At 39.2% G+C, this 16,136-nt stretch overlaps 1 protein-coding gene across 1 annotated transcript in view; it reads left to right on the top strand.

The window, feature by feature from the left end:
• The window catches only part of ARHGEF26 (Rho guanine nucleotide exchange factor 26), a 62,401-nt gene that overhangs the window by 24,524 nt on the left and 21,741 nt on the right, over nt 1-16,136 (top strand). Inside the window, exons 6-9 of the mRNA XM_069792946.1 lie at nt 8,005-8,157; nt 8,651-8,780; nt 10,747-10,821; nt 12,974-13,063. Of these exons, the coding sequence (XP_069649047.1) occupies nt 8,005-8,157; nt 8,651-8,780; nt 10,747-10,821; nt 12,974-13,063 (448 nt within the window). The remainder of the gene's footprint in view (nt 1-8,004; nt 8,158-8,650; nt 8,781-10,746; nt 10,822-12,973; nt 13,064-16,136) is intronic.

The raw sequence follows: 16,136 nt of genomic DNA, 5'->3' as shown, positions 1-16,136 counted from the left end.
CTCTCATTATGCTTTATGTGTTGTATTAATGCCAAAATTATTTTGACAAATTAATTGTCTTTGTGTCCCTTTCTGAAAAATTTATGACTCTGAAGCTCTGTACTGTCAATTTATCTTCCTGTAGAAATGCAGCACAGATGGTGTGTAACCCAGTGTCCCAGATTCTTAAGAGGAGAGACTCACTGTCAGGTCCCCTTGGAACTTTCCCTCTTGTAATTAGATTACTTTTCAAAACTCTCCTGCCAGTCCTTGGTCTAGGACTTTTGTGTTAAGTTTTTCCTTTACTTCTATCATTAAGTACTTTTGGAGATACTTTTTTCTTTTTTCTCTAGCTGAGGTCCTCAGCCTAAGAACTGATACTTCTCTACTTAATTGTCTTCTAATGACTGTTTTTAATGTTAACAGTGTAGCTTCTTTTCTTAAAAGAAAAAAATGCCACCCAACCCCCCAGTTTTTCCTCACCAGTGACTGGATGGTTTGTGTTATCCAGCAACAGATAGTTTTGGCATCAAATAAAAATAATTCATTTTGAGATGAAATATTGTCTGAAGCAAGGATTGAAACCATATTTAAACCATAGGATTGAAACCATATTCTAGATGAATGGCCTTAAAGTTGTGAGCTTAACCAAAAGAGTCCTAACAGCCCTCTGTTGTAGAGGGCTGTTGTAGGCCCAGTATAGTCGAGTTTGTTTGGTTTTTTGTATCCTTTATTTTTTGCACACTGATGTAAAGGGTTTGGTTTTGGTGCTAGTGGTGCCTGGAGGTTTCCCTCCTTCCCTATTACTCCCTCAGTTCAGCCAGCTGCTAGCCAGGTGAGATTTTTCAGGTAGCTGAAAAATAAACCGCAGAACAAACCTGGTCATAGTTTTCTTTCTGTCACCTCCTTCACATGCCCAATGGAGCAGTTCCCAGACCTCGTCAAGTGTCAGCCCACAAGCAATTGTGGTGACATACCTGAAAGAGTGTGGTAGGGAAAGGAATTAATAAGTTGGACAAGAGCTGTGGAAGCTGGCATTGCCAGAACTATGGCATGAAGCTTCCATCTGCCATAGCATTTATTTGTACTGAAACCCATCTGTATATTATGTAAACATATTCTCTGTTTAATTAAAAAAAACCAACCCAAAACCCAAACCCACAGCAGCATTTGTAGCTGACTTCTTGGAGCCTCTGGCTCTTCTTCCGTGGCCTAAACTGTGCATACAGAGTTACTTATGTGAATATTTGTGTTTAAGGACAGTAGAACAAAAGTAATTTTAAAAAATTCTAAAGCCTTCCAGTTGTAACCCAAAAACTATTTATCTAGTAGGTATAGATCCTCTCAAGCAATTGTGCTTTGTTGTTGGGTCTTGCAGGGTTTGTTCTAGTCGCAGCTTACGAATCTTTCACCAGTTTTCAGATTTACTGTTGATGCAGGAAGCACAAAAGAGGAAAACTGTATTTATTTGCATATTTCTTTGGTAGTAAAGTGGATGGATGTTCAACAGTTATTTGAACTTGCATTTCTGCTTTCCTTGTACAGAGACTGATAAGGAACAAAGAAGCAGCCTTTCTTAGTTCAGACTGAGCGATAAGTCTTCGAGAGGTCAGTCTGGTTTCAGAGAACTGCCATTGCCCTTATAGCGTAAAAAGTATGTGTAGCTTTAGTTGTTAGTAAGTCTAGAAATAACTGTGTTTAGCAAGGCTGTTATACTGGGAGGATATATGTATATTCCCTTGGCTCCTCTCCTGTATCATTGGGTCAGCGTGCTTTGTTTAAATGAGATTTTAAACCTCAAATTCATGAGATGAAAGCTTGCATTGCAGATAGATGAGTTGTGTTGCATTGCTCCACGTTACTCTGGACAACGGTGAGGCTGGTCTGTGCAGCAATTATACCTAGGAAATCTTGCCTGCTCAAGTGTGGTATTTGCTATCTTGTATGTCATTCTGTGCCTTCTACTATGGGTGTGGCCGTATCAATGTGAAGATCATGTATACAGACGTTTATATATACATTTTGTAGGACAAGCAGCTGTATGTGCAGCAGTATCAAAACCCGCAGCTTTCTCCCTACCTGTAAGCATGTGTGATAGTTTGCCTCCCTGCATAACTTCTTCTACAGATGTGTAGGAAAGAGGCTGAAGTGCCTGCGACAGCACGAAGAGAAGCCCAGCGGCACTTGAGGCAGCGCTGCGTCGTCTCTTGGCAGCGCTGCGTCCTGCCCCTTGGCCTTTCCCCTGACGGGCATCGCTGCTCTCCCTTCTGAACAGCGCTTGCACAGGGCTAAAACAGCGTAATGTGCTGATTAGCACACTTGCACTTTGAACTTGCTTTCCTTGGGTTATGGACGTTAGGCGGTTGCCAACTTGGCACAGGTGCCCTCGTGAGAAAGATGAACCTGGGAGAGTTTGCTGTCTGCGTCTGGCGCAGGGCTGCTGGGAGGTGTGCGGCCGTGGCGGTACCCACTGGGCTCTGAGAGGGAGTGGGGCAGGAGCCTGATGGGGGAGTTTGTCATTTGAAATGAAATGACACATTCCAGACTTTCTCTGGAGAGTTTCCTGGGTACTCTCTAAATCACTGTTATTTCTAGACTGTGGTGGAGAGTTCCCTGGCTGATACCTTCCCTCAAGACTAAGCAATGCTTAATTTATGTTTTCGTATGGTTCATATTTTTGTATTAACAAAAACTTCTTCCCAAATATCAGGATTGGTTATTTCTCTTATTGTGAAGGTGCAGGTGACAGCCCAGGTTTGTAGAGCATGAGGGAAGTTACGCGTCCAGTTGTTCTCCTCCGTTCTCCAAGGTCTCTGCTTGCTGTGTTTGTTGGTTTGGCCATTCTAGCAAGTGTGTTATATGGGAATAGCCTCATCCCTGTTGCTAGAAAGTTCACAAAATGATTTAGAAATTCATTGTTTGAGACACGCAAGAGATCATTTTGTTCTGTGACAAATGAGTATGTAAGTAACTTTTCAGACTTAGGGAGAGGGGCAGAAGCACCCTGCTTCTTCTCAGTAGTACAAAAAGCATTACTTTGTTCAGCATGGGAAAGGTTTTTAAAATGAGGACTCCTGTTGTGATGTCTCCATAATTTATCAAAAAGATTTACATTTCTAGTGCCACAGAGTGGTCTTTGTGGGTTCATTTGTCAGTGGGTATTAATTGGTTGAATCAAGATTTGTTTTTCTGAAATGCATACCATTGAACTAGATGCTATGAGCACTTACCCGCTATCTGAAGAATCTCGCTGTAACAGAATATATTGGCAGGGTTGCCATGGCCTTTTTATTGTTCTGGATTCCTGCCAGAATACTACAAATAGTTGAAAAGGCAAGTGACTTGCCGTTAGGATAGTTACTTGTGGGTAGGCTTGCTGAAAGTTGTTCCAGTTTGTTGCAGAATAAACGAATAGGCCGTCAGGGTCTGTCTGTTTTGTTTTTTGGGTTTTTTTTTTCCTCCTTCCCCCCCTTGTTTGGCTTTGTAGTTGCTCAGTGGATATTGCCTAATAAAAGGTATTTTTATGGACTGTTAGCTTTGCAGTGTTTAGTGTTATAAATATATGTGGATGTATGTATTGTTTTCCATTATTTGGATTGTGGTAATTCCTGTAACAAACTGATTAATTTCAAACACCTGTGGATGCAGTCCCTCACTTGATTCACCCTCCTTTCAGCCATTCTTTTCCTAAAAGCTCTGATTCAGCATAAAAATAAGGCTGTAATTTTTCCCATTTTTACTATTTTAAATTCCCTCTCTTCCCTGCCCCATTCCCCCCCCCCCCCCCCCCCCAAAAAAAATAAAAAAAATTGTGATGCAGATGTTAAGCTTCTGTTCCTGATGAGAAGATTCAGATTTGGAGAGGCTAATCAGAATTTTTTTATGACTTTTATCTGGAGTTATCTGGAATTGGTAATTGTTTTTCCAGTTCCTTATCTCTAAGAGGAGGAAGCTAAATTGTACTTGCTTCCACTCCAGTGGCTGCTTTTTGTTACTGGATAGTAGTGTGTCAGCAGCAACATCCCTACGAAGCTAAATCTGCATTATAATCTTCTTTATGCCAGATACACAGGTCATCATAACTTGGAAAACATTAAGCAATAATAATAATAATGAACTTTGAAATAAGTGATCTACAAGCCAGACCACAGGTTATTTCCACATACAGAATGGCTTTGATGGTGATGGACTGATATTTTCATTGACAGAGCGGACCAATAGCACTGTCCAGAACGGTGAGCAATAGAGGATTGCATGGACCCGCAAGGAGACAAAAAATTAGTACTGTAAGGAGTAGGAAAAAAGTCATAAATGTTTGAGAACCTTGATTCTATGAGTGCTATGTAACCTGTATAGAAAACTGCAATGACATTATACCATCTGGCCCTCTCACCAGCCTGGTAATGCTATTATGTGTATTCTGTCATTTTGCAAACAGAATAAAATGATTTCATAGTAACTTTATCAATTTTTTTTTTCCTCTTAGCTCTCTTGGGTGCTGATCACCTGGTTCTGGTAACTTCTGGTGTTCCACATTTACTTCAGTTTCAGACAGAACTTCACCAAGTCTGTTCGTTCCCAGTCTCACTCACAAAAAAGGCTTTGGTATCAGTTTTCTTCTATAGTGACCCTTGATGTAAATGAACTATTTAGATTTTTTGCAGTACCTCCGACCTTTCTGTATATTCCTTTTATGTCCTGTCATTTGATTCTGCATGCTTTTTGCTCCCAGATAATAACTGATTCCACAAAATAATTGTTTTTCTAACTCTAATTTGGCCTGCCTAGTTAACGTCTCTTTTACCTGCCTAATCAGACTTTTTTTAATCCAGTGCAATCTAGTTTTGGAATATCCAGATAGCAAGATACAATATTCGTAAGAATGTAAGTCCTGCTCAGTTAATATCTTTATCTAGGGGTGAAGGGAAAGTAAATGTTGAGAAGAAATGTGGATCAAAATTATTGATATTAAGGCATTTATTTTGTGTATTTCTTTATGGCATCTGTTTGAGTAGAACTTTGTTGATGGGAGTTTTGCAGTTGTAAATGAGACGTAATTTAGGCCTTTTAAAGGTGAATTGTATGGAATAGTTCATAACACTGTGCATATACCACTGTGCATTTGTGTTTATACAGCTGAATTAACTAGAGTTTTTGAGAAAGTTGTGGATATCAGTCATTGATTAACACAGTGCTGATGAATGGGAAAAAATAGCTGAAGAAAATTGCCTGAGCAAGCATTAGGACGTTGTTCCTGATCGTGATTACCAGCTTGTTAACGATCTGCCTAAAGACATGGGAAAACCCTTAACACCAAAAGTTCAAGGAGGAAACTCTTGTCATAAAGACAGGGCAAACTCCAGTGTTGGTGAGAATCTCTAGTGTTTCTACATCTTGTGCTATAAAAAGAAACAAGCAGGAAATTAATTAAACCTGCATTTCTAAATTTGGCACGTAGCCTTTAGGGGAGGGGGAGTTTTAGAGTATTACAAATTGGATGTTTCTCTTACACAACATAAGGGCAAGATGAGGGAAATCAAATGCTGTCTTATGATGCTGTTTGACTTTCACTTAATTGGATCTAACTTTAACCAGAAAAGTTCCAGACTTAACGGAAACAAATGTTTTACATAAATCCTTCTGGTGTTAACTAAAAAAAGCCAGTCATACAGCACAACTAATTGCAACTACTAATTTGTAGTTGGTTAAATTGAATGTAATCACTCAATCACTGATCTTTATGACAGAATCTGTCCTAAAATTTTAAGTAAGAAGTTTTTATGATGTGTGTGGTTCACTGATTATATATAGTAATTAGCAGATTGGATGCAAAAAAAGACAACCTTTGATTCAAGCTTTGATGCATGATTTCCAGAGGTAATATTTCTTGTAGTACATGTTGTGGGGGATGGGACTTGGGTTTGCTGCTTCTCTCTGCCCCCTCTTTTTTTCTGTTTTTTTAAATCTTCTACTCTCCAAACAAGATTTTTACTGTTCCTTACAATGACTGTGACTGATGATGTCATTGATGAAGCACCAGATAAATTCTAAAAGTGGAAGTTCTAGCCCAGCATGGTCAAACACCTTGTCAGCATGCCATAACATACGGCAGGAAGAAATGTTGTATTTCCTAATTTCCTGAGGAAAGTAAATTGGCAGCATGCTGAGAAGTTCTCCCAACTATAAATGTCTTGAGTAGAGCAGAAACGAATTCCAGTTGTCTGCGGTTTTTGGTGGTCAGCAGTTGAAATCTGGCTGTTGTGGTTCATGAGAAATTGTAGACTGTGTGACTTGGAGACTTTCCTTCCCTCCCACCTCTTGGACCCCAGTGAAATTTCAGGCAACTGTTAACTTTAGTATTTGTCCATGTATTGTATGAGACCGCATAGCAACTTAGTATGCTTTGCCAACTAGTACTGTTCTTGATACTAAAAAAACCAAATACGTAGCATAATACAACTCAGTGACAGCTTGAAATATTTTGTGCTTTGAAATAAGATGGGTGGAGGACAGAAGGATGCTGGAAGACTCTGCCTTCCAAATGTGGCAGGCTATTAAAAAATACTGCTGCACCACTTAAAGGGGAAGAGTGAGTGGAAAACTGTGCACTGTAGTAGGCAGCATTATATCTATTTGTAGGCAGTGTCCTGTTTTTCATTAAATGGTAATATTGATAAACGTCAGTTCAATCTGCAGTTAATGTATCAGAACTTTAAAAAACAAAACCAAACAAAAAATCCCAAACCAAAACAACTCCCCCGCCTTGATTCTTTTGACTGTGATTGACCAAGTGAGAATCTGGCAACCACTCAATTTGGGCAGCTGCTTCTAAGCACACCTGGAAAAAATCTTAATTTAGTTAACCCACGTTGTTAAACAGTGTATGATAAGCTTCTGTTCATCCTGTTCTCCTCTTCTTACATTTGACGTTTGCAAGACAAACTATAGAGAATATTGGTGCAGCACATAAAAATGAAATGCTGCAAGTGACAGATTTTGAAGAGCCAGTGTTAGTAATGAGACAATGTAATAAAGGACCAAAATAAAATAGACCATGTTTCAAAATATTTTAGCTTGATGTGAGATGATGTGTTCCAAGAATTTTTTTTATTAGCTGGTTTACTCTAGGGACTTCAGGATTCTTCTAGTGAATCATCTTGTATAAAGGCTGCAGGCAAGACTAGTATATGAGATTTTCAGCAGCTTCTAGATTTTTAAGGATTACACTGATGTCAGAGTGTCAGTGCAGGTAATTCTAGTGACCTGCAATAGTTGATCTGTGTGAGCTCTTACACCCCAAATAGTAAGATATTTCTAATGAGCATCACAGGAAAAAAGGCTTTTTTTCCTGGTGAAATCAGAAATGCAAAAAGGAGTGGAAAGTTTTCAGAGGCCAAAGGGACTCACATGTGGAAAGAGGACAAACAATAGGGAAGTTCTTAGAACAAGCTTGTTTAGGGGAGAAAGTCAGCTCAGAATTTGGTTTCTGTTCCCATTTTCACTGTTTCCAGTCGGTGATTGTTTTCAGTGGTAGATGAAAGTATTTGGTACATGAGCACCTTGTCCAGCCCAGCCTGCTGTATGTTTTTTTGCTGTTAGTTCAGCAGTTCACACATAACTTCATTTCATTGAATGTTCTGGTTTTGTACATCCTTTATTACAAGAGGAAATGTGTTAATGTGAGCTTGAAGTTGTTTCCTTTCTTTTTCAGCCCTGTTTCTGGACATTCTAGTCTAACCAGATCAGTAATGCTGTTTTGGTTTTGGCAGCTAGAGAATGGGAAGTAACTTTGCCAGCATTGCTTATGTTGAGCTCTGCCAGGTGACACTGGCAGCCTTTGACTTCTATCGTGTAAAGATTTCCCTTATTGTTCTGCCAAAGGAGAGATGATGTCACCCTTTCACAAATCATTCAAGTTGTCATTAGTTTATTACAAAAGTCATGGGTTGCGTCAGGTGAAGTGTAAAATGTTGCGAGAGAAAATATGCTAATTTTTTTTGAGTAATTTATTTTCTTTTTTCACAGGTTCTTTAAAGAACTTGAAGCAAGACATCAGAACAACATCTTTATTGATGATATTAGTGATATAGTTGAAAAGCATACTTCTTCAACATTTGATCCATATGTAAAATACTGCACCAATGAAGTCTATCAGCAGCGAACACTGCAGAAATTACTGTAAGTACTGATTTTAAAATACAATTGCAAAATCACCCCCTTTGTAGTAGGAGTGAGTAGTAGGCTGTGCAAAACCTATGGCTTCCAACTAAGCATGTACTTACATGCTTAGCTTTTCTTCATGTACACAAGTTCCTTTGAAGTAATCAAGAGTGACAGTGTGGCTGGCTGCATAGTCCAATCCTATTTGTGGTCATGTGTTACGTTCCCTTTCCACTGGTAAGTACAGCTTAATCAGTGTCAAGGTATACTTTCCTTGTTTGTTACGTATGAGTCTGTCTGCACTCACGGTCATGTATGGGAGAACTTGAGGTTTCTAAATCTCAGTACTGGTCTTGCATATCTACATAAATAAAGCTGAAGGTTTAGTTGGTATGACTCCTTCAGATCACACTTTCCTATTAATAAAATTATGATTTATTTAAAATCTAGAAGCTGTCACAATTCTTTGGTAAAACATACTGTTTAATTCTCTCCCCGTTTTTCCCACCAGAGCCACAAATCCAGCATTTAAAGAGGTGTTATCACGGATTGAGTCCCATGAAGATTGCCGGAATTTACCAATGATCTCTTTCCTCATTCTTCCCATGCAGAGAGTTACTCGTCTTCCCTTACTGATGGATGTAAGAACAGAGTTATTTTTCTGTTTTTCTTTGATGCATGTTCTTTTAATGTTCGTATTCCATTCCTAGTTCAACCCAGTCTTTCGTATCTTCTTGTTTACACCAGGTACAGGGCTGTAGATACTGGTCTATTGATTATGAAGTGCTGTAGCATTTGTTTGGTTACTGCAACGGGTACCTCCTGCTCCTGATACCTCATTCAAAAGTTGAATATTTAGACATTCTAATAGAAAAATTGTACAGTAAAGGGTCAAAATGATCCTGAAACCAAGGAGGAACCTAGCACAGAAATTGTATATAGTATTAGGATTAAAATTAAACCCTGCAGTTTAGAAAACAAGACTCTCTAACATATAGATTAGGTAAGGGTCTTTTGCAGTAAATACTTTCAGGAACAGGGTTGTTAAGCTCCTCAGTTACGAGGGTCACAGTGTAACCCTGCAGAGTGAACTCCGTTCTCAAGGGCACGTGAGCTGTTTGTGACTGGAGCTGTATTGACACACTCCGTTTCCCAGCAGTGTGTTATGCTGTGAGATGTTCCCTTCCTGTGCAGGTTACCGGGTGACTTAGGAAGCGTGATGAAGTGCAAGTGAATATTTGTGAAGCAGAGTTCACACCAAGGCTCATGGCATTTTGGTTAAGATGCTAGAACTACATTTATGAGCTGGACAGCCAGCAATAGTGGTCGGGTTTTGGTCATCCAAAAATCCATGCTCAGATTCTAGCATTGGTAGGATCCAGGAACAGGACTAATAATTTTGTTCTCCTATATATTTGCAAATTGTGCACTGATGAGTTTGATCATCTGGATAGTTACTTAGTTCATTCATGGACATTGAATACTCTCTTCTTTGTAGTACATTTCTAGGTAAAAAATGGAATAATAATCCAGTATTATTTTGGTGTTTCACTAGGTATGCCTTCTGCTTCTTGGGTTTTTTTTCTTTTCTTCACCTCCTTCCTCTCTTCAGCTAGAAGAATCTAAACAAGCAAACTAAGCATTTTATTTTCCACTGTTTCAGTTTTGTTTATTTGTTTTTCTTGGAGATGATTGTGTAAACCTTTTATTGAGACTTCAAAGTGAACTTGATTTTTAAGGCTTCAGTACCAGAAATACGGCTCTAACTACATTTAGAGAGGAGGGAATGTAATTAAACCAAAGACTAATTTAATGTGAAATATCTTATGATATTCTTGTTTCTCAATCTAAAAAGTGATTTAACTGGTCTGTCATTGATTCAAAATGCCTGTTTCTGGTAGGGCTTCACCTTCACCTCTGCCTTGTATCTATTGACAGTTTATTCTTACAACTGTCATGTAAGTCATAGATCAGATTTACTTTTCATTACTTTCCAGCACTTCTGTGTTTGGATGCTGCAGCCGTCTTCCCTTCCGTGTGGTTTTTTTGTTTTAATAAAATAATACTGTTATGTATATTTTTCCATGTTACACATAACAGTGTAGCCTTAAGAGCCTTTTCTGTTTTTCCTTTGGAAATACTTACCTTCCACTAAGAGGTCAGACAGAGGAATCTGGTACAGTTTTCTTATTGCAAGTATGGTTGCACATAAATGGGTATTTCAACTTCCAGGAAAAGCTTAACATTGAAGCAGGAAGAACCTGTTATGCACAGCTGCAATGGGATTTCATTGTGGTCTGCAAGAAGTTGAGACACGAGATGGCAGAAACTTTCCCTTTCCTGGAAGGATGCGGCCGGCCTCTTCTGCTGCCATGGCTGGAGGTTGGCCAAGAGGTGCCAGACATCACTGTGCTCCAAAAAGCTTTCTAGGGAGGCATTCCTTAGTGTGACAGAGCACTCTGAAGAAGGGTCCTAGTGTTCCCTCATTTATCCCAGTCTACAGCTGTGACTTCACCTCCTTGATTTCAATTAATATGTATATAAAATTCTGTATTTGTTACAATCTCTGCTGCTTAGTCCTCTGAAGTAACTGACGTTTTATTTCAGACTATTTGTCAGAAAACTCCTAAGGATTCATCGAAATATGAGAACTGCAAGCAAGCTCTGAAAGAAGTGAGCAAGGTGTGTTCTTAAAAGTTTAATCTGGATGCAGATTTTTTTCTGCTCTGTTCTCCTTCCTAAATTGCACTGCATGCTTTTGTCATTTCAAAAATCCACCGTGAGAAGTGGCTGCTTTTGTTTTTTGTTAGTCATTTGATGTCGTGGTTTAACCCCAGCCGGCAACAAAGCACCACGTGGCTGCTCGCTCAGTCCTCCCCCCTCCAGGGGGATGGGGAGGAGAATCAGAAGAAAAAGGTAAAACTTTGTGGGTTGAGATAGGGACAGTTTAATGGGACAACACAAGGAAAGAAGTAGCAATAATGACAATAATGCTGATAAAAGAATGTATAAATCGAGTGATGCACAATGCAGTTGCTCACCACCCAGAACCTGATGCTCATCCCCCACCCACCCTGAGCTCCCTCAGTTCCGGACTGAGCATGACATTGTATGGGTCATATTCCCGTGGCTAGTTCTGGCCAGCTGTCCTAGATGTGCCCCCTCCCAGCTTCTTGTGAAAAATAACTCTGCCCCAGCCAAACCCAGGACACTTGAGAGTTAATGCTCATGTTTATTACTCATTTTGTTCGCTTGTTTCGTTGTGTAGTTGGACAAATGTATTCTGTTTGCTGCCAGTCATTCCAACAGAAAGCCTTATGGTGGACCATAAATATAGAAAAACCCAAAACACTCTCCTGACAGTAGAGAAAAGAAAGTCTGAATCTTCTAAGCAGACTTAAGCATTCTTTCTTATTTTATTGTAAGTTAACCAGGTCACCTTTGTCAGTTGTTCAGAGTTGTTCTCTTCTCCTGTAGTCATGCTTTTTTGCCAACAATCAGTGGTGGAAGAAGAGCACAAGTCCATTTTCCTGCCATGTGTAGATTGTAAATTTCAGCAGCATTTACTTGTATAATAAATTCTGGTTCCTTCCATTTGAACCTGAGTAATCAGATTACTGATTTTTTTTTTTTTTTTAAACTGGTGGGAAATTCCAATCCATCTGTTAAATATATTAATGTTCTGGAAATAGACAACTCTTTAAAACAGAACTTTGTGGTATGAAAAGAAAACCTAAAGATCTAATAAGGACTGGCTCTTTTTTGCCTCCAAGATCTCAGAATTTCAGAAACTATAGCGCATCATAGACTGTTGCGAAATGTGAAGTACTGGGCACTGTTTATTAAAACAAAAAATCTTTCTCTGCATGTTGGGCTAGACATTACCTTGGGCCTTGAACATTCTTGCCTACTTTAAGGGAAAAATTGATGTTTTCCATGCATAAATAATGCAAACGGGAAGAGCACTGAAGCATTAAAAACTAAATTGTTTCATTTAAGAAAGGCCTCTTGGGATCATTTTTATGCTTAAATTACTGTCTGTTTATTACTTAGGAAAATACCCTAAACTCGGCAGCGCTGTACTGCTGCCAACACAGTTGGGTTTTTCCGCAGGAACAGCGCGTGGTGTGTGAAGTGTTCGATTATAAAGGGAGAAGAGGCCCATTGGTGGCTGGGAAATCCACGTGTGATGTTGCAGGGCTAAGGGGAATGCATTTTCATGTCTTTCTGTCTTCGCTCCTCTGTTTCTACATGCTCCCCACCCCCACGTGCAGACTTCAGGAAAACTATAGCCTGCATTAAAACTGCATTTTGAAGGTCAGCTGCAGTAAAACTTTTTCTGGGATACTGTTTGCCTTCGTTTAACAAGATGGTACTGTAACGTTTGCTTTGGAATGAGTTGGGTGTGCGTGGTAGACATGGCAGCATGCCGCACTGATGGGTTGGTCTGGAAGGTTGTTTATTTTGGAATTAGTCATTAACTTGGATCAGAGAGCTAGAACTCTTCCCAGAGCTTTGGGCTGAACCTTTGTACCATCTGGACTCCCCTGAGAGTAAATAATTATCACAATATCATAGGATAATTCAGGTTGAGGGGGATCTCAGGAGGTCATCCAGTCCAGCCTCAAGGCAGAATCAGCTACCAAGTCCAACCTGGTCACTCAGGGCCGCATTCAGTCTGGTCTTGAAAGCGTTATGTCTGTGACCCAGTGTGAAAATGTCAGTTCCTTTTGGAGTTTTACGCTTCCCCAGAAGAGCATTTTATAAAGGAACAAAAGTCTGTATTGCCAGTCTTGAGTACATTAAACCTGTTAAATAAATGTCTCGTTTCTAGCTGGTGCGTTTATGCAACGAAGGTGCTCGGAAAATGGAAAGGACAGAAATGATGTACACAATTAACTCCCAACTGGAATTTAAAATCAAGGTATGATGATGATGTTTCTGACCACAAATCATGTAGCATATGAATAGCTTTGACTACATCTTAAGTTTTGATAGGTTCGTTGCCAGCATAAACAAAGTAAATTGGTGTATGCTGTGATATTGACAGGACTTTTCAGTCAGGGGGGACAAGTTCATGTTCTGGCGTTGCTGAAGCCCTGGGAACTCAAAGAGTAACTAAGGGCTGTCGCATCTAACCAAGCAGATTAAGCTTCAAATTGAGGCTTTTCAGGGAAAGAGTATTGGGTTATATATTTTTTTAAAAGAATAAATTAGCATTAATTACTGCAGAATGAGGTGCGTCCAGACTCTGGATTTACCTTTGTGGATGAAACCCTGTCCCTGTTGGAGTGACAGTACCTACTAATATCAGTCATGGCACAGTTTTATGCTGTTTTAAGTAACTCATAACAATGTGTGTGATGGTCTTGTCACCGTTCACACGCAGAATCGCATGTTGCCTCTGTGTCCCTCCTTCTTGTCATCCATTTCCTCGAGGCTTGCCAGGCCTTGAATTGTTTTTTTTTTCTCTCTTCTTCATGTAAAACAAAAGCGGAAGAATGGACAGCATCATTTCTAATTTGTACAAGAATTGTTGCAGTTCTCAGCTGCAAATGGAGGCCGTGTCACTGAACAGTACACTTGGTTAATTAACTGATCTGTTGAAGTCTCTTGTAGAGTGGGAACTTGCTGGATGGATTAAAGAAATGTTTTTGGGGGAGGTGTTGCATTGCAAAGCAGTTCTGTTTCTCATTTTGGCATGTTGTCTGGCAGTGTGTGAACAAGGTCTGATAAATTTCATCACACGTGAATTGACTTTTCTGTGAGCTGTAGGTAGTTTTGAAGTTCTGCTTAGATTTCTAACTGCGGTTGAAGAACCAACCGTGTCTTTCTTTAAAGAGTGAATTAGGATTTGTAATTGATAAAGTAAACAGTGGAACTTCAGTAGCATCTTCACATCACGCAGTAATTCTTGCAAAGAAATGATCTCTTATGGCTGGATAAAAAACAAATTGGTCAAGTACTTTAAGTAGAAGGGTTATGTTACAGCAAAATGTTTTTCTAATATATATTGAATTAAGTCTTCTTTGCCTTAAAGACAAAGTTAAGTTGCTGTGAAGATTTTGCCATTAGGAGAGAGGCCGACTGCTGCTGCTTGGTGATGAGATGTTCTCATGTACGTGATAGGAAAAGTATGCCCAAGTGAATACTTAGAGGCCAGGGAAGGTTCCTAATAGTATTTGACTCTCTGGATTTACAGTGGCATGAAACAAAAAAACAGGCCTGTTTCTGGTCACCTTAGGATGTGTTTCTTAGAATTATGATCCATTTCTACAAGATTCTGATAGTCTGCTGTAAAAACTGTCAGTTTGAGGAGTCATCCTTTTTGCGGGAGACGATTGAGAGCAGGGGAAGGTTAGAGTGCTGCACACTGTGGAATTCGAGGAGGCAGCGGTGTGAAATACGTCAGCCCAGCTGGCTTTCCCAACAGCTGGGTGCGGCGGCTCTCGGTCACACCTGCAGGCAGGAGTCACCCTGCTTTGCCTACGATAGCACATCTGGCAGCATCAGCTGCGCAACCAAAATCGCGCGATACCTGCCTGGAACAGCAAGCTGTGCAACAGCAGACTTAAGTGTAGGTGGAATTACTTAAGCTAAACTACACCTTTATTAATACAGTTCACTTCAATAATCCCAAGCTTTTGTCTTGCTAAGTGCAGGTGCTGTTAAAACTCAAATAATTTTAAAGAGTCTTAGGATACTGAGATATGCCAAAGTTTTTTCTTTCTAGTACTGAAAATAGGCTTTTATTAAAAAAATTTAGGCTTTTACTAAAAAAAAAATCCTCTACAATCAGACTTTTCAGTAGGAAAAAATAGCAGACATAGTCATAGTTAGTAGGGGTTTTAGCGTACTTCCAGGATACTTCAAATACATTTACTTTTTTCTAGTCAGTGTTTGTTAAAATACCATTTCTGTAAATAATGTCTCAAACCGTTATCTAATGAGTATTCTTTTGTGAGAAGAGTTTATTATCATACATGTAGTAAGAAGAGGTTCATGTTTTTAAAAACACAGTTTTTTAAAGGGTCTTGGTTAGTCTTTGAGGAAATGCTGTCTCCAAAAACTAGTTTTTCAACTTGTCTGAAGTATTTTTATTTTCAAACTTTGACTAAAATAATAATATTTACTTAAAATAACGACGACAACAACAATAAATAAAACACTTCTTAACAAGTGGCATCACTACATTTGCTAACCATGGTGATTATAGTATCAAGTCTTTGGAGAGTCTAAAATAGAGTTTTGGGTAGTCTGAAGTCCTTGGGCAATCCGCTTTGTGGTTTTATTCATAGTTTTCAGATCTACAGAAGTACCTAACAGTGTTTAAGTGCTTAAATGGTTTGTAGTCTCTTGCTCTCCCCGCGGAAAGAGGATGCACGCTATCGATCCCGACTTTGCAGAAGCGAAAGGCCCTGTATAATTCTCTGCACATGCTGTAACTAGCAGCTCTCGCTAGTTTCATGGAAGTAATAGCAACTTTCATGTATTTTGTTTTTCTTTATTTTTTTAATGCGAGGGGTTTTTTTCCTTTGTGCATCTTAAATACAACCATTTAGTGGTTTAGACCTATCTGTGGTTTGAGAACTTGCCAGCTGGCATATAAAAGGCTGCTTGGCCACATTTCAATACATTTTTAAGTTCCAACAGCTTGTTTTATGTAGAAAGGAGATGGTATACATGATGTACTCTCTTTGGCAATTAAGGAAAAATTAATATTAAAATAAAAACAAGCTGCCTCTGGAACATAGTCAATTAGGAAAATGTGATGAACTCACTCGGAGTACAGATTAGAGGAATTCTTAGTTCATCCTCAAATATAAATTTTTAAAGTACTTTTTGTCTGTAAAACAATCATCATGGTGCTATAATTCTGGTTTATAACCATTATAAATTAGGTAGACTATTTCTGTTCTTGCTCAACCTCATGGAGTGTTTTGCGATTTTTGTTTATTTTATTAAATGTAACTGTAGAGTATTGCATGGGAGTACAA

The sequence above is a fragment of the Haliaeetus albicilla genome, chromosome 9, assembly GCF_947461875.1.
Source record: "Haliaeetus albicilla chromosome 9, bHalAlb1.1, whole genome shotgun sequence".
Taxonomy (NCBI): Eukaryota; Metazoa; Chordata; class Aves; order Accipitriformes; family Accipitridae; genus Haliaeetus; species Haliaeetus albicilla.
Note: the sequence above shows the minus strand (reverse complement) of the source record. Positions and strands in the feature narration are given on the sequence as shown.